The sequence below is a fragment of the Mus caroli genome, unplaced genomic scaffold, assembly GCF_978045245.1.
Source record: "Mus caroli unplaced genomic scaffold, Mus_caroli_1 scaffold_13, whole genome shotgun sequence".
NCBI lineage: Eukaryota > Metazoa > Chordata > Mammalia > Rodentia > Muridae > Mus > Mus caroli.
Genome location: NW_028227268.1, coordinates 52,811,183 through 52,834,511, shown reverse-complemented (window position 1 = coordinate 52,834,511; position 23,329 = coordinate 52,811,183). Strand labels below are relative to the sequence as shown.

Below are 23,329 nucleotides of genomic sequence, written 5' to 3'. Positions count from 1 at the left end.
AATATAGGTGTGTGCTGCTGTGCCTGGTTCGTATACAGGAGCTGGGTTACAAACGCAAGATCTCATGCTTGTGAAAGAGCCCTTTACCCACCGAGTCATCTTCCCAGCCTTTGTAGATCCTGTGTAGCACTCGCAGGGCATGAAGAGGGGTGTTTGTGTCCCTGGGCTGAATGTGGTGCTGGGGTCATGACTTCCATGTGTTGAAGAACTTCTCCACTGAAGCGTGGAGGTAGAGACCCACAGCTGAGCAATGTGCAGAGAGTGACAGGCTTGGAGCGCTCCCTTGGTCCTAAGTGGGATCTCTTCATCAGACCCCTCCCCATTAAAAGGAGGGAATGGACTATGGGTCCCAGTCCTAACCAAGAAACTATTTGCAGTTCAAATCCATTAGCAAAAGGAAATCAGTTTTCTACAATGGAACATCATGGGGTATAGCCACCACACTCCAGGACCAGCAGTAATTGGTCAACTCAAAAGAAATGTCATTGTGGAGTTTGTTATTGTTTTTATGTGTCTTTTTTTTTTTTTTTTGTCTTATTGGTCTTTGGCTTGTTTGTTTTGATAGTCTTTCTTTCTTTCTTCGTTTCTTTCTTTGGAGAGAACATAGAGCTGTGTGTGTGTGGGATGGGGGGATGAGGACGGTCTGGGGGAGGACTGAAGGAGTGTGACTGAGTGGGGCTGGAGTCCGGCTGGAGTCGGGCTGGAGTGAGGGAGCCTGGTGCTGAGCAGATAGGAAGCTGTGGCTGTGGCTGGTTGCCAGGGTCACAGGTTCAGATTGGACAAGAACAGGGAACTGATCTCTAGGTCAGTCTACTCCTGCTCAGAGATATTTGAAGAAATCAACAGTTCTGGAAAATAAAAGAGGCAGGAAGTGAAACAGGGGAGGGAGGGATAGAGAGGAAACAGCAGACTGGATCCTGGCCCCTCCACACCTGCACCCCTGCTCCCCTTCTGACATTGTGCAATGAAGGGAGAGATGATGTGTGTTTGTGTGTGTGTGTGCATGTGTGCACATGTGCACGTGTGTACATACAAGGATACCGCACATACAAGGAGACCTCCTGTCTCCCTTCTCTGGTTATGAGAACAGAAACATGTCCCCCACCCCCCACTGCTCACTGACTGAGTTCCAACTGCATTTCTGTTTCTATTTACTGTCCAAAGTCCCAGAGCCAGGAGGTGACTGGTTAGATGGACATTCAGGCACAGGGACCCAGCTCTTGCCTAGATTGGCCCCTCCTCCCTCTCACCTAGCTCCACTAGCACTGCCTGTCCCGTCTCCCAGGTTTAGCCCCTCTTTCTCCTTGGACTCAGGCTGTCTCCGAAAGCCATAGTCAGCTCTCTATACCTTTAACAGGTAACTGAGGTAGTGGGAGGCAGGTGGGACTGGGTTCAGGGACTCTGGGTGGAGGGATGAGAGCATATAGTCTGGTCCATGAGAGTATGGAAGGAAGGCTGCAGAACCAGGCCACCTCATGGGAAGGAAGGAGCCTGCAGTATTTCAAGTCTTTTCCCAAACTACTCTCTGACCTGTCAGCTACCCACGTCCCCTCGGACCTTCCACAGGAATTCCAGTCTTAGCACAAACCCAAGTTCCAGCTCTAAGGAAATATCAACTCAGTCTCAGATCTGTCTTCAGCCCTTAGGGCCATCATGGAGAAGGACTGTCAAGACATCCAGCAGCTGGACTCTGAGGAAAATGACCATCAGCTCAGTGGCGATGACGAACACGGCTCTCATGTGCAGGATCCTAGGATAGAAAATCCACACTGGAAAGGCAAGTGTCCAGTTTCTGGGGCCTCTCTGGGATCCCTGCCTCAGCTGCCAGTTCCTCTCTCTTTCTCTGTGAGGACTCTCTCATCCTGACTCAGTGACCAGTGTGCTCCCGAGTCTGTCCTACTCGGGGTTATTACTGCTGCGATGAGCAGAGTGACTTGAAGAGGAAAGGGCTTACTGCCTTATGATTCGTCATCATCGAAGTTCATCATCAAAGGAATCCAGGACAGGAACTCACACAGGGCAGGATCCTGGGGGGAGGAGCTGAGACAGAGGTTATGGAGGGGTGCTGCTTACTGGCTTGCTCCTCATAGTTGGCTCAGCCTGTTTTATTATAGAACCTAGGACCACTAGCCCAGAGAGAGCACCACCCACAATGGGCTGGGCCTTTCCCCACTAGTCACCTCATAAGAAAATGCCCTACAGGCTTGCTTACAGCCAAATACTATGGAGGCATTTCCTCACTTGAGGCCTCCTCCTCTCTGATGACACTAGCTTGTGTCAAGTTGACATAAAACTAGCCAACCCAGTGACCTACATGTGAGCTGCTGATATCCTTGCAGGGTCCCAAGAAAAGTGTGTATGCTTAGAAGTGAGGGAATATCTGAGAGCTAGGGATGAGCCTGCCCCGAGTGCACTGTGCATGTGTATATATGCATGTACATGTGTGCATGTGCGTGCATGTATGTACATGCATGTGTGCGTGTGCGTATGTACATGTCTGTGTCTAGGATGAATGCAGAGCTACAGACTGTGTTAAGGCGATGAGCTGGGTGTGTAAATGAGCACAGAGATCCTGGATGATTCCCATTTGTTTCCTGCCTGAATCTTCTTGCACATTTTGAACACAGGCCCCACATAATTGTAAAAAGGTTTTAGGGCAAGAGAGATTCTGCCCTGGGCAGGCTGCCCAGTGTGTTCCAGATGATGTAGTTTCATCTCAGAAGAAACTTGGGACTTCTTTTGTGGTTATTTTTAAGACAGGGCCTCTCTCACTTTGTAGCCCAGGCTTCCTGGAACTCAGCCTATAGCCTTGGGTTCTCAAGTAGCCTCCCTATTTTAGCCCCAGGAGTGCTGGGATCGCAGCTGTGCTTTACCAGGCCCAGGCAACTTGGGACTTACACCTCTGTCACATCTCTAATGTTTTACCCGTGTGTGGTCCAGTCGCAGCATCTATGTCAGCATCCTGTCTGTGCTAGCATCTGTGTCGCTTCTGAGTCCTGTTCGAAAGATCCTGGGATCTCATTTTGATAGGTTCATTTATTGCTTATTTATTTGTGATACTGCCATTGGAATCCAGGGCCTTGCACATACAGGCAAGAGTAGAATCACTGAACCCCCTGTCTGTTTTCTCAGTCTACTCATCTCCCTTGTGTTTTCCTACTTGTGTTTTCCTACTCTATTGTGTCTTGTGACCAACAATTGGACACTGAGCACTGTGCGTTCTGTGTTGCTGGGTGCTGGGTGCTTTTGTATTCTGGTGAGTATTTAGTTTTCTGGGATGCAGGAAAGTGGTGTAGGATCTGACTCCTTATGCCCTAACTGTCTTGGTTTCAGGCTTTCAGGCTGTCTCCTCAACTTGGGGAGTCTGCTAGACTCTGCCCCAATTTCTCCTCTCTGCTCAGGGGCCTGAAAACTTTCTCTAGGCAGTGAGTAGTGAGCTGGGCAATTTGAGGACTCATTCATTTTCCTGGCTTTCAGGGATTAATGCTCTTCACGGCCTGATGTTCAGTGTCTTAAAAGTTGCATATATATGTGTATATGTATGTGTGTATATATATGTGTGTGTGTATTCATGTATACATGAATATGTATGTATGTGTTTGTATGTATGTGTGTATGTATATGTGTATGTATGTATATGTATGTATATGTGTATGTGTATGCATGTGTTTATATATGTATGTGTATATATGTATGCGTGTATACGTGTATGCATATGTATGTATACATGTATGTGTATGTGCGTATGTATGTATATGTGTATGCATGTGTGTGTGTTCTAATTAATTTTTTTTCTGAAATAAGATTAAGTCTGACAGCTTCTGTTTCGTCTTGAGTAGAGCATTTCAAACCTGCCTACACAGTACTTCTGTTTTAATCAATAATTCCCAGAACAGCTGAGTCAGGCAGCTACTTTTTGTCATTGCATCTTATATATGAGGAAAATGGGCATGCTAGGAGACTGAATGATGCCAGGCCTAACTGGTGGCTCATCTGGTGGCTTTCTGCTGGGCTGACAGGGTAGGGGCTTCATAGGCCACAGGTTAGCTGGGAATCATGAGGAGGGTTTCCTGCATGAACAGTACTAGCAGAAGCAGTCAGGAGTTAAGTTGTGGATTTCCAGCTGGGGAGATGGGTCAGAAAGTGCTTCTAGTTGGAATATATTCTGTACCTTCCTGTGATGCTAAAAAGAATTCATCTGACTAGGAAACTTATAACTTATAACTGGAGCATGTTTCTTGAGTCTAGGAAGCCCAGAACAGAGGGCTGTGTCTGTCAGGGCACCAACATGAAACAGGAGACCCCAGGGAGGGTGAAGGGGACAGCAAAGAGGTGTGTGTATGAAGGGGACACCAAAGAGGAAGCTTTTAATAAATGCTATTTTGCACTGTCAATAATTCACTGACGAGGGCAGAGCCCTCAAAACCTAATCACCATCCATTCAGGTTCTACCTCCCAACGTGGCTGCCCTGGAAATCAGACTGAGGGGTCCATTCCCATCACAGCAGAGAGGAACGTGGGTTCCAGGAGGGTGTCAGGGAGGTGAGAGCAGGGAAGGCTTTGCTTAGGGGCTTGGGGCTGGGGAGAACTCAGAAGCATATCCTCGCTAGGTTAAGTTGGGGGTCCTAAGTACGGCTGTCGTGAAGGAAGGTGACAGGCATTGGTATGGAAAGTTGGAATTCTGGATAGCCACTCAGAGGGAACATCCTGTATACACCCTCAGTACAATGGCAAGAAATGACCTCAGGAAGATTTGACCTCCAGGATGTGGGGTTGCTCTGGCATGGTGGTACTGAGACGGAGAAGGCCACAGAGTCACAGGCTGATGCAGAGGAGTCTGTGTGCAGGTGGATGGTACAAAAGCAGGGGAGGGTCTGGGAGAGGAGTCACTCCCCTGGTCCTGGCGAGGCGAGCCAGTTCATGTAGGTGTGTGAGAAGCAAATAACAGTGTGTAATAGTGTGTGGATGTCTGTGAGTGTGAGCATGTAAGCAAATGTGTTAGAGTGGTGAGAGGAAGCGGCGTAAGTGTGGGGCAGACTGGTCAGCAGGCAGGAGAGGTGACTGTGGGAAGATGGAGGGCACAGGGACCGCAGGCCAGTGACATTGGGTTTCAGGGCGATGTAACAAGGGTGGTGGAAGCTGGGGGGGAGGTTTTCACTTGGGTGAGATGAGTAGATAGGCCGGCACAGCGGCTTTTGGGTGCTGTATGGTGGGATTAGTTGGTCTGGAGAATCCCACTGGGATTGTGACGGGATGGGCTTGTGTGAGGGATATAGGGGTAGCACATGACATATCCTGTCACTGCTCCATTCTGAAGGGACAGGGACTGTGGAAGGACAGAGGTGATCTGTGGGTCTCTGACTCATGGGCAGGAAGAAAAACCATGCAGACCTCCTTTTGTAGGGTGTCTAGTTCTCTGGAATTGCTTTCTGACCCACTCTCTCTCACAGGGCAGCCTCTTTCCAGGCCCTTTCTTCAGCGCCTCTGCTCCACGTCCCGCCTCAGTCTGCTCGCCCTGGCCTTCAACATCCTCCTGTTGGTGGTCATCTGTGTGGTTTCATCTCAAAGTGAGGTCATGGCCTGGCAGGAATGAGAGGGCAAGGATAGAGAGAAGTAATCTGGGCAGTGCTGGGGCAGTGGGGAGGAAGAGAAGGAGAGGTGGAGGCAGGTTCTGGGTGCAGATGGAGATCAATGGTGGGTGATGAATAGTAGCAAGATGAATGATGGTAGAAGAGATGGGTGACATGGGGTCAGTCACATGGACAGTGATGTGGGCAGGTTGTGACATAGTTCCACACCCATCTGGTCCCAAATGTCTCCTAACAAGGCATACAGCTGCAAGAAGAGTTTCGGACCCTGAAAGAAACCTTCAGCAACTTCTCCTCCAGCACCCTGATGGAGTTCAGGGCTCTGGATGCCCTCGGTGAGTTGGGCTGGATAACTGGCACTCATTTATCTGTGCAGATTTGATGGATGTGGTGCTGGGTCTGCAGCAGGAGTATGCTCTCGGGCTGTGGGGATGAAAACCTGGGCAGAGGAACAATTCAGCCAGAGGAACCAGCAAGGCTTCCGGCAACACGGGCCCTGACCTAAGGGCAATGAGTCTGGGCAGGAGGTGACATGGTGGCGATTAGTCCTAGGCAGAGACAAGCAGAAGCCATGATGGCTTTCAGTGTGACAGGAAGTGGTGATTGATGGGCAGTGGGGAGGGGTCAGGGATATGGAGGGGCCAGGCCACACAGCAAGCTGTGTGGGCTGAGTGGGGCGTGGCTTGAGAACATGGAGATCCAGTGAAGGAATTTAAACAGCACGCTGGCCTCCCTTGGGCGAGGCTGGGAGTCTGGGAAAAGCGGAAGTAGCATGTGGGATGAGGTGACAGACTCTCATAGATACCCAGGGGTGTGCAGCCAGAGAGGCGTCCAGGAGTCCGACGGATGGACCGGGAAATCATTCAGCATCCCTCTTTTTCAGGAGGTAGCACAAACGTCGTACTGACTTCCTGGATAACCCAACTGGAGGAGAAGCAGCAGCAGCTAAAGGCAGGTCAGAGACCTCCCCTCCCGCACGCTTGCTCGGTCATTATAATGTGTGGTATGGCATGCCTATGAGTGTTTCCCCAGACAGTAGCTGGAGCCCTATGCCTGCTCTCGGCAGGTATGGAGTCACAAGCCTACCTCATCTCTGCCCTTGTGTTTGCCCCTTAGACCATTCCACTTTGCTCTTTCATCTGAAGCACTTCCCAATGGATCTGCGAACCCTGACCTGTCAGCTGGCCTACTTCCAGAGCAATGGTAGGGTGGGGACAGGGAAGTCTCGGGTTCGAGTGTGGCTGTCTCCTCCAGCTGGATCTCATTTCCCTTCTGACCTTCTCTTCGCTCAGGCACGGAATGCTGCCCTGTTAACTGGTTGGAGTTCGGGGGAAGCTGCTACTGGTTTTCTCGGGATGGGCTCACCTGGGCTGAGGCTGACCAGTACTGCCAGCTGGAGAACGCCCACCTGCTGGTCATCAACTCCAGGGAGGAGCAGGTAAGGAAACCTGAAGGTAGGCTTGATCAAGTAGCCTGATCAAGACTCTGTACTTACCTATTATTATTTACTTTAACTTTTGTTTCTTCTTCTTCTTCTTCTTCTTCTTCTTCTTCTTCTTCTTCTTCTTCTTCTTCTTCTTCTTCTTCTTCTTCTTCTTCTTCTTCTTCTTCTTCTTCTTCTTCTTCTTCTTCTTCTTCTTCTTCTCCTTCTCCTTCTTCTCCTTCTTCTCCTTCTTCTCCTTCTTCTCCTTCTTCTCCTTCTTCTCCTTCTTCTCCTTCTTCTCCTTCTTCTCCTTCTTCTCCTTCTTCTCCTTCTTCTCCTTCTTCTCCTTCTTCTCCTTTTCTCTTTCTCTGTTTCCGTCTTCTCCATCTCCTCCTCCTCCTTCTTCATTTTTAAAACCAATGAGTTCAATTAGTGATGCCTGTATGTGCATGGGTATAAAGCTATCCATTGGAGCAAGGGCATTCAACCAGGGCTTAGGCGTGTTTCTGGACATGACAGGGCTGTTGCACGCATGAGCACACAGTGGCTGTGGTTGCATGCACAAGACCTGCAAAAGATCAAGCCAACCACAACCCCAGTATGGATGAAAGCCTTACATGAAGGGCTCTTGGCAGTTGGCTGCTGAGTGAGGAAGGGACAGTTTCCTCCCTGGATGTATTTCTTGTTTGTAACCTAAAGAATAATACAGGAGAAGAGTGTGGTAGGGGTCTTGATGGCTTATGGTGGAACAGTAACTGGCTCTAAGAGGTGGGAGCCAGGAGGCAGGAAAGGCATGAAGTCAGGACCAGGTGACCAAGTGATGCCAAGCTAGATAGGATGCTAGCCAAGATGACTTCAAGGTGAGAGCATGGGAGCCAATCCAGTGCGGGGACTGAGAGCCCTTCTTCCTGTATTGGCTGTAGGCTGTGGCAAAAGGAACAGAATGGGAAGCCTTACATTGCTCCTCTCAGTGGGTTCTTGGGTCCTCATTGACCATAGGTGTCCTGTGTCTTCCTTCCCCACTACTGTCCCCAGATAGTAACCTGAAGACCAAAGTTCATGGTGGGAAACCAATCTGTTAGAGTGGATGGAACAGTTTCTCACAAGAAGGGTAATAATGATAGCATTCACAGCAGCACATCTGGGCATGCTCATGAGTTCATGTCATTAGTCCTTACAGCCCTGTTGGGTGGGCACCAGGAAAGAGATGTGCCCAGGAGCTATCAAGTCATGATGGAGTCAGGATCGAGATGCACATGGCCTCTTTGGTCAGTGTTTTCACTACTGTTTACAATGCTAAAGCAATTAAAGCATTTGATGCAGAAGTCAGAATATATTTAGTATTTGCTGTCTGTCAGGCTAAGTGATTTTGGGAACTTCAGACATATTTTGCTTTACAGGTCAGATTGAAGTTGCTGATATTTAGTTAATTTTGACATACAAAAACATGAACTTTATGTAACTCAGCCAAAGTTCATGACTCCAGTTTCTTGGTGGACCTTGCTGTCATTCTGAAGATCCCAGTTACTGCTTTCTGCCTTGACCTCATCTCTGGCTGGCAGACAGGGTGTGGTCCTTGGGTTTAGTTCATCTCCATCCATCATTCAGTTCCAACCATTTTAGGTCTCTGTGTTTTAGATTAGTGGTTCTCAGCCTTGGGTAACAAATGTCACAACCCCTGCCTCTTATTTTTGAACATTCTGATTTAATCTCCAGCTTGCTTTCAGATTGTCCTGTAGAGCACTGCCATGAAGCCAAGGTTAAGGGGTTTCTCTCACTGAGAGCTAGACACTGTGGTTTTGATTAAGAGAGAATTTAACAAGAGCAAAGTTTCTCATCATTTAGGAGGATCACGAGGAAGCTTTTTCTCAGCCCTCCCTCTCCCTCTGCCTCTGCCCTACCACAAATGCTCCTCCAACCCTTCCCTGACTTCTGTTCCTTTCCTGCTTTGGAAGTGAGGTCTTGTTTTGGTGTCCAGCCTAGTCTCAAACCGCTGGGCTCCTCCCTCAGCCTCCTGAATACCTGAGATCATTTTAATAAATAAATGTATCTCTCATATTTAGTTTTCAAGATTTCTTGTTTTAAAAAGTTATTTATTTATTTATTTTTTTGCACTCCAGATTTTATTCCACCCCTCCCCAGTCCACCCTCCGACTGTTCTAAATCCCATACCTCCTCTCCACCCCCTGTTTCCATGAGGATGTCTTCACCCCCCAACCCCCACCCCACTTGATCTCTAAACTCCCTGGGGTCTCCAGTCTCTTGAGGGTTAGGTCTGATTGAACCCAGACCTGGCAGTCCTCTGCTGTATATATGTTGGGGGCCTCATATCAGCTGGTGTATGCTGCTTAGTTGGTCGTCCAGTGTTCGAGAGATCTCGGGGGTCCAGGTTAATTGAGACTACTGGTCCTCCTACAAGGTCACCCTCCTCTTCAGCTTCTTTCAGTCTTTCCCTAATTCAACCACAGGGATCAGCAGCTTCTGTCCATTGGTTGGGTACAAATATCTACATTTGACTCTTTCAACAGTTTGTTGGGTCTTTTGGACTGCAGTCATGCTAGGTCAATTTTTTGTGAGCGCTCCATAGCCTCAGTAATAGTGTCAGGCCTTGGGGTCTCCCGTTGAGCTGGATCCCACTTTGGGCCTGTCGCTGGACCTTCTTTTCCCCAGGCTCCTCTCCATTTCCATCCCTGCAGTTCTTTCAGACAGGAACAATTATGAGTCAGAGTTTTAACTGTGGGATGGCAACCCCATCCCTCATTTGATGCCCTGTCTTCCTCCTGGAGATGGGCTCTATAAGTTCCCACTCCCTACTGCTGGGCATTTCATCTAAGGTCCCTTCCTTTGAGTCCTGGGAGTCTCTCACCTCCCAGGTCTCTGGTGCATTCTGGGGAGGGGATCCCCAAACCTCCTATCTCCTGCGTTTGCCTGTTTTCCATTCTTTCTGCTGGCCTTCAGGGATTCAGTCCTTTTCCTTCACCCAATACCAGATCAGGTTCCCCTCTACTCACCAACTCACCAACCCCTGTCCACATTCCCTCCCAGGACTCTCCCTCCCTCCCCATTTGTGATTGCTTTCTTCTCTCTCCTCAGGCATTCTCACTTGGGCAATTCATCCTGTTGAACTTTTTGAGTCTTGTGGACTGTATCTTGGGTATTCTGTACTTTTTTTTTTTTTTTTTTTTGCTAATATCCACTTATTAGTGAGTACATACCATGCATGTCCTTTGGGGTCTGAGTTACCTCACTCAGGATGATATTTTCTAGTTCCATCCATTTGCCTGCAAAACTCAGGATGTCCTTTTTCTTAATAGCTGAGTAGTATTCCATTGTGTAAATGATCCACATTTTCTGTACCCATTTTTCTGTCGTGGGACATCTGGGTTGTTTCCAGCTTCTGGCCATCACACATAAGTCTGCTATGAACATAGTGGAACATATGCCCCTGTGTCATGGTGGGGCATCTTTTGGGTATACTCCCAAGAGTGGTATTGCTGGGTCCTTAGGTAAATCCATTTCTAACTTTCTGAGGAACCTCCAGATCAATTTCCAGGGTGGTTGCACCAGTTTGTAATTCCACCAGCAATGGAGGAGTGTTGCTTTTTCTCCACATCCTCACCAACATGTATTATCACCCGAGGTTTTGATCTTAGACATTCTGATTGGTGTAAGGTGGACTCTCAGTGTCATTTTAATTTGCATTTCTCTGATCACTAAGGACTTTGAACTTCTTTGGGTGTTTCTCAGCCATTCGAGATTCCTCTGTTGTGAATTCTCAGTTTAGTTTGATACACCAGTTTTTGATTGGGTTGTTTGGTTTTTTAGTGGTTAGCTTCTTGAGTTCTTTATATATTTTGGATATTAGCCCTCTATCGGACGTGGGGTTAGCGAAGATGTTTTCCCAATCTGTAAGCTGTCAATTGTCTTCTTGACCATGTCCTTTGCCTTATAGAAGCTTTCCAGTTTCATGTGGTCCCATTTATCAATTCTTGATCTTAGAGCATGAGCCACTGAAGTTATGCTTAGGAAATTTCTCCCTCTGCCAATGAGTTCAAGGCTCTTTCCCACTTTCTCTTCTATTAGATTCAGTGTATCTGGTTTTACGTTGAGGTCCTTAATCCACTTGGATTTGAGCTTTGTGCAGGGTGACAAATATGGGTCTATTTTCACAATTACTCTGATACCTAAACCACACAAAGATCCAACCAAAAAGGAGAACCTCAGACCAATATCACTTATGAATATTGATGCAAAAATACTCAATAAAATTCTTGCAAACCGAATCCAAGAACACATCAACACCATCATTCACCACAATCAAGTCGGCTTCACCCCAGGGATGCAAGGTTGGTTCAATATAGGAAAATCCATGAACATAATTCTCTATATAAACAAACTCGAAGAAAAAAATCACATTATCTCCTTGGATACAGAAAAAGCATTTGACAAAATACAACACCCCTTCATGTTAAAAGTATTGGAGAGATCAGAAATTCAAGGTCTATCTGGCTGTCTGTATGTAGAAAAATGAAATAGACCCATATTTGTCACCTTGCACAAAGCTCAAGTTTTCAGGATTTCTTACATATATTTATTTAGGTGTGTGTGTGCATGTGTGTACTTCTGCGTGGAAGTGCAGGGCTGTGGGTCCATGTGTACAGAGGCTAGAGAGGATGTTGGATGCCCTCTTCCTGCCATGTGTATGAAGGCTAGAGAGGATGTTGGATGCCCTCTTCCTGCCATGTGTATGAAGGCTAGAGAGGATGTTGGATGTCCTCTTCCTGCCATGTGTATGAAGGCTAGAGAGGATGTTGGATGCCCTCTTCCTGCCATGTGTATGAAGGCTAGAGAGGATGTTGGATGTCCTCTTCCTGCCATGTGTATGAAGGCTAGAGAGGATGTTGGATGCCCTCTTCCTGCCATGTGTATGAAGGCTAGAGAGGATGTTGGATGTCCTCTTCCTGCCATGTGTATGAAGGCTAGAGAGGATGTTGGATGCCCTCTTCCTGCCATGTGTATGAAGGCTAGAGAGGATGTTGGATGCCCTCTTCCTGCCATGTGTATGAAGGCTAGAGAGGATGTTGGATGCCCTCTTCCTGCCATGTGTATGAAGGCTAGAGAGGATGTTGGATGTCCTCTTCCTGCCATGTGTACAGAGGCTAGAGAGGATGTTGGATGCCCTCTTCCTGCCATGTGTATGAAGGCTAGAGAGGATGTTGGATGTCCTCTTCCTGCCATGTGTACAGAGGCTAGAGAGGATGTTGGATGCCCTCTTCCTGCCATGTGTATGAAGGCTAGAGAGGATGTTGGATGCCCTCTTCCTGCCATGTGTATGAAGGCTAGAGAGGATGTTGGATGTCCTCTTCCTGCCATGTGTACAGAGGCTAGAGAGGATGTTGGATGCCCTCTTCCTGCCATGTGTATGAAGGCTAGAGAGGATGTTGGATGCCCTCTTCCTACCATGTGTATGAAGGCTAGAGAGGATGTTGGATGCCCTCTTCCTGCCATGTGTATGAAGGCTAGAGAGGATGTTGGATGCCCTCTTCCTGCCATGTGTATGAAGGCTAGAGAGGATGTTGGATGCCCTCTTCCTGCCATGTGAATGAAGGCTAGAGAGGATGTTGGATGCCCTCTTCCTGCCATGTGTATGAAGGCTAGAGAGGATGTTGGATGTCCTCTTCCTGCCATGTGTACAGAGGCTAGAGAGGATGTTGGATGCCCTCTTCCTGCCATGTGTATGAAGGCTAGAGAGGATGTTGGATGCCCTCTTCCTGCCATGTGTATGAAGGCTAGAGAGGATGTTGGATGCCCTCTTCCTGCCATGTGTATGAAGGCTAGAGAGGATGTTGGATGCCCTCTTCCTGCCATGTGTATGAAGGCTAGAGAGGATGTTGGATGCCCTCTTCCTGCCATGTGAATGAAGGCTAGAGAGGATGTTGGATGTCCTCTTCCTGCCATGTGTATGAAGGCTAGAGAGGATGTTGGATGCCCTCTTCCAGGATGCTCTGCTTTTCCTTCCAGGCAGGGTCTTTTTCTGACCCTGGAGGCTCACATTTTTGCTAGACTGGAACTCTGGAAGTCTCAGATATTGTCTTATTTCTGACCACTATTGGAAGTGAGGTTACAGGCCTCTGTAGGGGATGCCTGGCTTGTTCTGCAGTTGCTGGATTCTGAACTTAGGTCTGTATGCTTACAGAGCAAATGTTCTTGACTACTGAGCCCTCTCTCTAGCCCCATTCCCTCATCTCTTACATTTGCTTATGAGATGAGCTCGTGTGTGTGTGTTTTCTCATGGTGTTGTGGAATACGTGTGGTCTGTTTTTAGTTACTATAGAGGTGACCTGTATAACTCTAAATGGTGGACTGAGATTTATTGGCTTCAGAAACCAAGAGTGCAAGCAGCCAGAGAGATGGGTCAGCAATTAAGAGCAGAGGGCTAAGATTCAGTTCCCAGCACCCATATGATGGCTCCCAACATCTGTAGCTTCAGTTCCAGGAGATTTGATACCATCTTCTGACCTTCTTGGGTACCAGGCACACACACAGTGCACAGACATATGTGTGGGGGGGAAAAAACCTATACCCATAAAATAAATATAAAAATTAAAAAAAAAACCCTAAGAATGTATATAACTCTCCATATGAAAGATGGGAAAAGTGTTTCCCCCGCCCCCTCGTCCTGAGATAAGATCTCATGTAGCTCAGGTTAGCCTTGAACTTGCTATGTAGCCAGAGGAGGTCTTGAACTCCTGAGCATCCTGCCTTCGACTCCTGGTTCATACTGTGCTGGTGGGAGCAGACTTAGGGATTTGTTCACACTAGACAAGCACAGCGCCAGCTTGGTTGAGCCATCCACTCTAGCACATGTCTCCTTAGGGTGCATTGTCCTCAAAAACAACAATCAAAGGTCTTTGGAACTCGTGGCTTGTATGCTCAGCTGTCAGTACTGTGTGGCCACAGCTGCTTGTGATGTCCACACCCAACTCCAGCCCTGAGGGGAGGGGTATGCGTTCCGAGAGGGTTTCATTATTGTCACTGTTTCGAGTGGGCGCGGTTTCTTCTTGCATTCACTTAGGAAAGGGCAGATGAGTGAGCTGGACTATTTTCTTTGGCCCTCTAGCACTATTTGATGACTCCCCCTCTCGGCCTTGAACTCAGGAACTGGGATTTTGACTGTGTATATTTGTCTTAGTTATTCAGTTTCTATGGCGATGGGATTAGTGACTACAGAGAGCATCAGGTAGCAGCAACTTGAACATCCTGTCTTTGCTCCATCCCTCCCTGTTGATACACGTCTGAATCTGTGGGGCAACCTCGCTGGCCTTTGCAGCTGCTTCCTCACACACAGGCCTCTGTCCTACATGCAGAATTCTAGATTTTATGGGTGCTGCTGTCACAGATTCTGTTCTTGGATAAGAAACCCTGGTCTCTAGGGAGTGTGAGGGGAATTGGACAGTTTTTCTCCAAATGTGGGTGGGGCCTCTTTACATGTTATCAAAGGAGATTGTTAGAGTGTGTGCTGTTCAAACGGACCCTCTGCTTCCATTATAAAACTGGGTGGCCATACATCCCCTTGCAACCATACAAAAACAATGGGACCTAAATTCCAGGAACAGCCACCTCTGTAAGAGCAAGTCCCTTGGAATGGTTTTAGTCCTAGGGAGAAATCTGTAAGCACAGGGGCATTTGCACAGATGGCCCTGTCAGTTCCTGACTGGGCTGGCTGCCTTGTACCCAAGCATCTTTCTATGTTTAGTGGAGACTGTCAGGCCCCATGTAGTCAGGTCAAGACGCAATTCTGGGCCATGGGCCCCAGTTTGGAAATGCTGGGGTCTGACAAACCTCAGGAAATGACATAAAAATCGCAGCAAGAGAACGAGGGGCCAACAGAGGGATGACTGAAACCAAAGTGCTTCATGGGTTCTGGGATCTGCGGGCCAGCAGGGGCAAGATCCCAAAGATGCTGTGTGCAAAAGATGGGGAGGAGATGGCGTTGCCATAGCAGCCATGCTAGGAATGGAGTGAAAAGTGGGCCCAGGCTGGAAACAGGATGGTTGTCACAGCTAGACACTGGTTGGCTTTCTAGGTTCTAATAACTACCTTGCAAAAAGACTATGACACTATGACACCAGACTTGCAGAGCTACCGAGGCTTGGAAGAGATAATCCCTACAGAGCACTCAGCACGACATCTCGCTTAGTGAAAGTTCATTTAACACTAGCCACTCTTATAGAGGAAAAAGCAAGGACAGGGATGTTGGTAGCTGAGGCTTCAGCTTGGAGCAGGCTGGGCTGGGCTGGGCTGGGGTGCAGTCCCTCGGATGCGTGCATGGATGAGGGACAAAGCATTTTGCTCTCTCACTTGTTTTCCCAGGACTTTGTTGTAAAGCACAGGAGCTCGTTTCATATTTGGATAGGTCTTACGGACAGGGATGGCTCCTGGAAATGGGTGGATGGAACTGAATATAGAAACAACTACAGGTAAGTGCCTCCTGCATCTCCTTGTGAGTTTGCTCCAGGTTCAAGCACCTGGCCTTTCACCCCAATGTATTCCTGTAGGGCCAGTTTCCCCGATCTTCCTCCTGACCCTACTCCCCCATCTCAAAGCCTGTAAATCTTCAACCCTTGAACCCTTCCAAGGCTGTGCTTTTTTTGAGGCAGGGGACAGGGTTGTGCGGAGGTGGGGAGGTTGGACCTTGACCTTTCTTTGGCTTACCTTCTTAGGAATTGGGCCTTCACTCAGCCAGATAACTGGCAGGGCCATGAACAGGGTGGAGGTGAAGATTGTGCTGAAATCATGTCAGATGGTCATTGGAATGACAACTTCTGCCAGCAGGTGAACCGCTGGGTATGCGAAAAGAGACGGAACATCACCCACTAGGAGTCGGCTTGACCAAGCCTCCACCCGCCCCCATCCACACCCCCCATCACCCACTAGGAGTCCACTCTACCATGTCTCCACCCCGCCCCACCCCCACATCACCCACTGGGAGTCTGTTCAATCATGCCTCTGCCCTACCTCCAGCCCCACACCACCCCAACATCTTCACTGGGGATACTGGAGCAAGGAAGAGAGACAGGGTCCCAAGCATGAGGAGGGGTTATGGAAAAATGGAAGGGGAATGGTGCTATGGTCTCATACCTTGGGAAGACTGAGAATCCACCCTTCTCCACAATTTATTGCAATTGTTATAAATTTCAGCCTTCTGAATGGAGTAGGAAAAGAAAAAAAAGAAAGACTTGAAACTCATGTAGCCTGGTTGTTTGGAGCTGGTGCAAAAAGAGAGAGGTGGGAGAGTCTGGAGGAGGCAAGGTATGAGTCCTTGAGGGGCATCCCTTGACACACTGATGGAGCAAGGCAAGAAGCAGGAATCTCAGTGGCTAGCATCTAGATGGACTGGGGCTGCTGAGCACAACCTCAAAGGATCCTGGGAGAGTGTGTTCTCTACATATAAGGTCTCCCCAACCTGACTACTTTTCAGGGAATGCCCTCACTCACTTTAGTCCAAGCCCCCTGGAGGAACACAAACACACACACACTCACACACACACACACACACTCACCCTCCCCCAAAAGCTCCCCTCCTCCCTCCACTTTGCCCTAGAGTTAACCATTTCCAGTGTGTTCTATCAGGATTTTTCCTGTACACCCACACATGCAATGCTACAGAGAGTAAATAGCTTTGTGTGTGTCTCCCTCTTCCTCTATCGCTCTGCAATGCTTATGGCCATTCTTCTCATTGATGTCACTACCTGACAGGGTTCTACCTGATTGAATGTAGCAGCTGTAGAGAAATCTGAAGTATGCGTGTGCCATGCTTTATTTAATTATTCGCTATGAAGGCCAAAGAGTTGGCGTTTTTTTGTTTGTCTTCTTTTAAAACATTGGAAGCTTTTGATGAGTTAAGAGTTTCCAACTCTTGGTTACAAACTTCCAATGACTGATGCTGGGAACCAGGAAACTTCCATTAAGCCAGCCAGCCACTCCTAGTCACAAGCATGGACAGTCCCATTCCTGTGGTCGTACCACTCCAGCCCCTGTGGCCGCGGGTCCAGCTCTCAGTAGAGCCTCACTGCTACCAGAGCAGTATGAGTTTCTATCAGCCTCTAAGCTCTGACCCCAAGTTTGCTCATTACATTCCGCAGCCTAAGCTTTTCCTAGCCTATGTTCTCCAGATGCTTTCAAATTCCTTCGGCAAACAGGCTCCAAAGTGCAAGAGGCACACTGCAGCCACCACTGCCGCAGCCGCCTCCGCTGCCACTGCCCTTCTGCTGATTTTCTTGATCAGCTGGCTCTCTGCGTTCACAAAATATCCAAGAGAAAACCTAAGGGAAGGAAGGAACTATTTCAGACCAGAATGCTTGGCTCCACTGACTCTAGGCCCACAGTAAAGTGGGACCATGGTTTCAGGAGCACAGGGCAGGCGGGTACAGAGGCAAAATACAGACAGAGGATACAATCCAATACCCTAGTCCCTTTAGGCTCCACCTCCCTGGCAATTTCCCCTGGAACCTCCCAAAACAGTGCCACTTGTTGAGGTCCAAGTGTTCAACGTGTGAGTCTGGGGAGGGGTTATGAGACTTGGCTCAGGAAAATGTGAACAAATGTCTGTCAATCTTAGATAGGGCACCGGTGACAGACCAAAAGAAGAATCCCACCCAAGTCTAGCTTAGGGAGACACTGGGTTTCCTGGGGTTCATTGCAGGGACATGCTTGACTTAAAGGCAGCTGTGCAAAACAACAACAAAACAAAACAACAAAACAAAACAAAACAAAAAAAACAAAACCAAAGCCGGGCAGTAGTGGCGCACGCCTTTAATCTCAGCACTTGGGAGGCAGAGACAGGCAGATTTCTGAGTTCAAGGCCAGCCTGATCTACAAAGTGAGTTCCAGGACAGCCAGGGCTACACAGAGAAACCCTGTATCGAAAAACAAAACAAAACAAAACAAAAAAAAAAAAAAAAAAAAAAAAGCAGCTGTGTCACGAAGAAACTCCACCCCAGCATGAACAACAGCTCACAGAGCTGGCTTCCCTGGAGCTCCCTAGACACCTCCATGATCACAAGTATGCAGTGCCGGAGGACAGTGGAAAAAAGGGTTAGATCCCCTAGAACGGAGTTGCAGAAGGTTGTTAGCCACCATGTGGGTTCTGGGAATGGAATCCTAGTCTTCTGGAAGAGCAGCCAGTGCATTTAACCACTGAGCTGCCTCTGCAACCCAGCGAAATGTTACTAACTGGCAAAAGGAAAGACTTTAAGGTTACACTGTTGTTTCCTGTTACAATGCAAGTAAATTAAAAGTGTATACAGAAATAAGAAAAGGGGAGTTAGCTATTTGTAAATGAATGTTTTCTCATATTACATGATCCATTAGGAAAACTATCTGTAAACATATATATATCAAGGCATATGGGATATAGCTAATGTTAGCTTCAGAGGAAAAGATGCACCTTCAAGATTTTAAATAAGTGAAAATTGAAAACAAGTATCCACCTTAAAAATGAGAAAAACCTGTATTTATTAATTAATTTATTTTTGTTTTTCAGGACAGGGTTTTTGTGTAGCCTTGACTATCCTTGAACTCACTCTGTAGACCAAGCTGGCCTCAAACTTAAGAGATCTGCCTGCCTCTGCCTCCCAACTTCTGGGATTAAAGGCATGTGCTACCACTGCCCAATGAAAAATCGATTTTAAAATAAAAATATAGCAGGAGAGAGTTCACAGCCATATGATAACCCATACTTAGTACTATAAACCCAGTCTAAAACCTATGAGTATAAAGGTCCTACTTAGACTCCAGTGGGGAATCCAAGAGCGTTGTTCAGCTGAATTGACGTGTCACATCCACATTAGTACTTACAAACAAAGACGACTCTCCACTTTAGACAGAGAAACCACACAAGATGCTGTGAATAAACTTAGAATAAACAAGTCATTTACACGACCCCTTAAGGCTTAGGGAACACTGCTGAGGAGAGGATAGAAAAAAAAAAATGTTCAAAGAGTCACAGACATGGCGAAAGGCTGTAAAGGGACATCTTCTAAGCACGACACAGCCATGGCAACCATGAATTCACAGCAGCTGTGTCTTCTGGCCCTCCGCCCATACAGGTCATGGCCTCCTAACCCGAAGCTCTGGTGGGGGAGGGGATCACAGGGCTCTAACTCACAGCTGATCTATTGTCAACTAACTAGCAGACAGTGGGAGACAGAAGGCAGAGCTTATGGCTGGGTGACCACTTGGAAGCCCAGCGCTTTTGGTGGCTAGTTCTGAATTTAGGGTCATACAGAGAGCTTCAGCTAAACTTTGTGGGACACTAAGCAGGACAAAAGTTTGTAAATACTGGAAATAGATCTGAAAGAAGGGGGGCTGTCAAGGATGGGGAGGAAATAAGTGTGTGTGTGTGTATGCATGTGCATGCATGCACATAACCAGAATGCGTTATATACATGTATGAGATTGGTAAGGAACAAAATTCATTAAAAAAATAGAAAATTAGTAAAAGTAGAATATTCTCAAAATAAGAAAGAGTAATGTTACAACTCACTTTAAGAAGTGGAAGTTTTAGATGGCTGGTTGCCCAAGTCTTCAATCCCAACACTTGAGTAGCAGAGACAGGTGGATCTCTGTGAGTTTGAGGCCAGCCTGGTCTACAGAGTGAGTTTCAGGACTGCCAAGGCTACATGGAGAGACCCAAACAAACAAACAAACAAACAAACAAACAAACAAACCAAAACAAGTAGAGAATTTACTTTTAGAAGTTCACATACACTTGTAAGAAGTTAGTGATCCTATGTAATCTCTATTCTGTTTCCTAGAGACATCAACATTGACACAGTCACAACACAGAGCTTGTATTTGCCACCAGGACCCTTCCCGTTGGCTTTTCCTACCCACACCTCATCTCCCCCGACTCCACACCCCTAGCTGGTTCCTCGCTCCTGATGATTAGCCACATAGGTGAATATACAAGAGCCTTTTGTACTGACTTCGTTTCCTCCCATGTAACTCCTTGATTTGTCTGAGGTGGTGCATGCGTCTGTGATCATTTTCATTGCCGAGTCTCATTCAATATTCTAGTGTTTATTTAATCATTCTCTTACTGAAAGACATGGGGATTGTTTTTGCATTTTGATGGTTGCAAATAAATCCATTACAAACATTTTAGATGGCTCAGTGGGTAAGAGCACCCGACTGCTCTTCCGAAGGTCCAGAGTTCAAATCCCAGCAACCACATGGTGGCTCACAACCATCCGCAACGAGATCTGGCGCCCTCTTCTGGAGTGTCTGAAGACAGCTACAGTTTGCTTATATATAATAAATAAATAAATCTTTTAAAAAAAACATTTTAAAAGAAATGCAGAGCTAGAGCAATGACTCATTGGTTAAGAGCACTGGTTGTTCTCGCAGAGGATCTGGAATTGATTCCCTACACCCACATCCCCTCACAGCCAGCTGTAACTCCAGTTCCAGAAGATCTGCTGCCATCTCCTGGCCTCAACAGGCACTGCATGCACATGATGCATAGACACACATGTAGGCCAAAGTTTTTAAACCTTAAAAAAAATTACATTTGCTTGGTGTGTGTGCAGGTGGGTGCACCTGTGGAGATCAGAAGAGAACTGCAGGAACCACGTCTCTCTTTGTGCCATGTGGTTTCTGGGGATTGAACTCAACTCATCAGGCTTGGCAGCCTTTTCCTGCGGGGCTATCTCATTGGCTGTGTTATAAATGTTCTTGTACAAGGTCCTGCACAAATATACATTTTTTATTTCTTTGTGATAAATACACCATTGTTGGGGTGTAGATGAAGTCCTGTGTAAACGTGCATTGTCATCATGGGCATCTCAGTGCTTCAAAGCCATGGGATAGGCAAAACCTTCCCTTGGTCCTTGTGGGATGGTTGGCAGTGTGAGCAGAATCTGTGGACCACAGCATCCCCTTCCTGGATGTTTACAGCTTGGGATTACTCCCTATAGTCTCTGCCTACTGAGGGGAGCTAGCCATGTTGCCCTCTTCAGCTGTACACAATAAACCTGCATCCTCAATTCAGATAGATAAAGAAAACACCAACTTCCGGGTTTGCTGGTGTGTCTCCATTAGAGTGCACAGCCCATCAAAATCCCAGCTTTTCTGTACATGTGTCTGTGTGTCTGTCCTTTCTTCAAGCCTTCTATTGCCCAGGTCAGGTCAAATACAAAACCCTGCATGCCACAGGCATTATGAATGAGGTTGCTCAGTCATGTAGTCTCAACACATTTATATACAGGAGAAACTGCCACGCTGTCCATTAGAGTCAGCACACTCGTGTATATTCTTACCCACCATGCACACTGCATCTCGGCTGAATTTGTTATCATTGTTGTTTTTTTTTAAATTTTAACTGTTCTGAAATATGTGCACTGGTATATTGCTGTGGTTTTAAAAATTAGATCTAACAGTTAGTGATGTGCAGCTTTTAATTTGCTTAGGTTTTATGTCTACTTTATCTCTCTCTCTCTCTCTCTCTCTCTCTCTCTCTCTCTCTGTGTGTGTGTGTTTGTGTTTGTGTGTGTGTGATTGTGCCTGTGGCATGGCTTGGCAGCTAGCACCTTTACTGGTTACCTCACTGGTCCACATTCTCCTCTTTTTATTAGCAAACCCTCTTTAGGAAAATGCCTTTTTTTTTTTTTTTTTTTTTTTTTTTTTTTTTTTTTTTTTGGTTTTTCGAGACAGGGTTTCTCTGTATAGCCCTGGCTGTCCTGGAACTCACTTTGTAGACCAGGCTGGCCTCGAACTCAGAAATCCGCCTGCCTCTGCCTCCCTAGTGCTGGGATTAAAGGCGTGCGCCACCACGCCCGGCCTCTTTTTTTTTTTTATTATTTGTTTGTTTATTTTAAACTACAGATTTTATTCCCCTCCCAGTTCACCCTTCCTATGTTCCACATCCCATACCTCCTCCCCGCACCCATCTCCACGACGATGTCCCCATCCCACTAGACCTCTAAACTCCCAGGAGCCTCCAGTCCCTTTAGGGTTAGGTGCATCTTCTCTGACTGAACCCAGACCCAGCAGTCCTCTGCTGTATATGTGTTGGGGGCCTCATATCAGCTGGTATATGCTGCCTGGTTGGTGGTCCAGTGCTTGAGAGATCTCGGGGGTCCAGGTTAATTGAGACTGTTGGTCCTCCTACAGCGTCACCCTCCTCCTCAGCTTCTTCTAGCTTTTCCCTAATTCAACCATAGGGACCAGCAGCTTCTGTCCATTGGTTGGGTACAGATATTTGCATCTGACTCTTTCAGCTGCTTGTTGGGTCTTTTGGAGGACAGCCATGAAAGACACCTTTTTGTGAGTGCTCCATAGCCTCAGTAATAGAGTCAGGCCTTGGGATCTCCCCTTGAGTTGGATCCCACTTTGGGCTTGTTGCTGGACCTTCTTTTCCTCAGGCTCCCCTCCATTTCCATCCCTGCAGTTCTTTCAGACAGGAATACTTATGGGTCAGAGTTTTGACTGTGGGATGGCAACCCCCTCCCTCACTTGATGCCCTGACTTTCTGCTAGAGGGTGGGCTCTACAAGTTCCCTCTCCTCACGGTAGGGCATCTCATCTAGGGTCTCTCCTTTTGATTCCTGAGAGTCTCTCACCTCTCAGATCTCTGGTGCATTCTGGAGGGTCCCCCCAACCTCCTACCTCCCGAGGTTGCCTGTTTCCATTCTTTCTGCGAAGGAAAAAGTGCCTCTTAAGCCTGCTTTTTGGTTCCTTTGTTCTTTTCTTGTTGAGTTTTCAGAATTAAAAAAAAAAGTAGGTGTGTGTGTGTGTATTTGTGTATGTGAGCGTGTGTATGTGTCAATATGTATGTGTATATGAATATCTATGTGTGTATGTGTGTGTCAGTGTGTATGTGCTGGGATATGTTTGTGGTGTATTGCATGTGAGTGTCCAAGCCACACTTATGGAGGCCAGAACAAGAAACTGAGTGTTTTCCTATCATACTTTGGCACCTTGACACGGGGTCTTCCACTGAACCTGATGTTTGCTGTTTTGTTTAGGCTGAGTGGCCAGGGAGCCTTGAAGGTCTCTTTACCTGTCTCTGCCCCCCCCCCCTCCCAGTTCTGGAAGTGGCAGGCACACACAGCCATGGCTATAACTTGGGGCTGGGGATTCAAACTTAGGTTCTCATGCTTGCAGGGCAAGTACCCCCTTATTTTTTCGTCCCCCCACCCCCAGGGCAAGCACCCTTAACCACTGAGCCATTCCTAGCTCCAGAAGTCTCTATCTGTTGTAGACACGGAATCCCTGTTGGGTTTGCAGCCTGCAAATATCTTCTCCAGCCCTATGGC

At 47.3% G+C, this 23,329-nt stretch overlaps 1 protein-coding gene across 1 annotated transcript; it reads left to right on the top strand.

Moving 5' to 3' along the window:
* The first annotated feature begins 1,178 nt into the window (after positions 1 to 1,178).
* Positions 1,179 to 16,260, top strand: Asgr2 (asialoglycoprotein receptor 2). The gene is made up of 9 exons (XM_021178171.3): positions 1,179 to 1,357; positions 1,640 to 1,777; positions 5,451 to 5,567; positions 5,828 to 5,923; positions 6,472 to 6,543; positions 6,705 to 6,791; positions 6,881 to 7,026; positions 15,385 to 15,491; positions 15,735 to 16,260. Exons 2-9 carry the CDS (start codon positions 1,654 to 1,656, stop codon positions 15,889 to 15,891), a joined length of 906 nt encoding a protein of 301 aa, XP_021033830.1. The 5' UTR covers positions 1,179 to 1,357; positions 1,640 to 1,653; the 3' UTR covers positions 15,892 to 16,260.
* Positions 16,261 to 23,329: the final 7,069 nt, after the last annotated feature.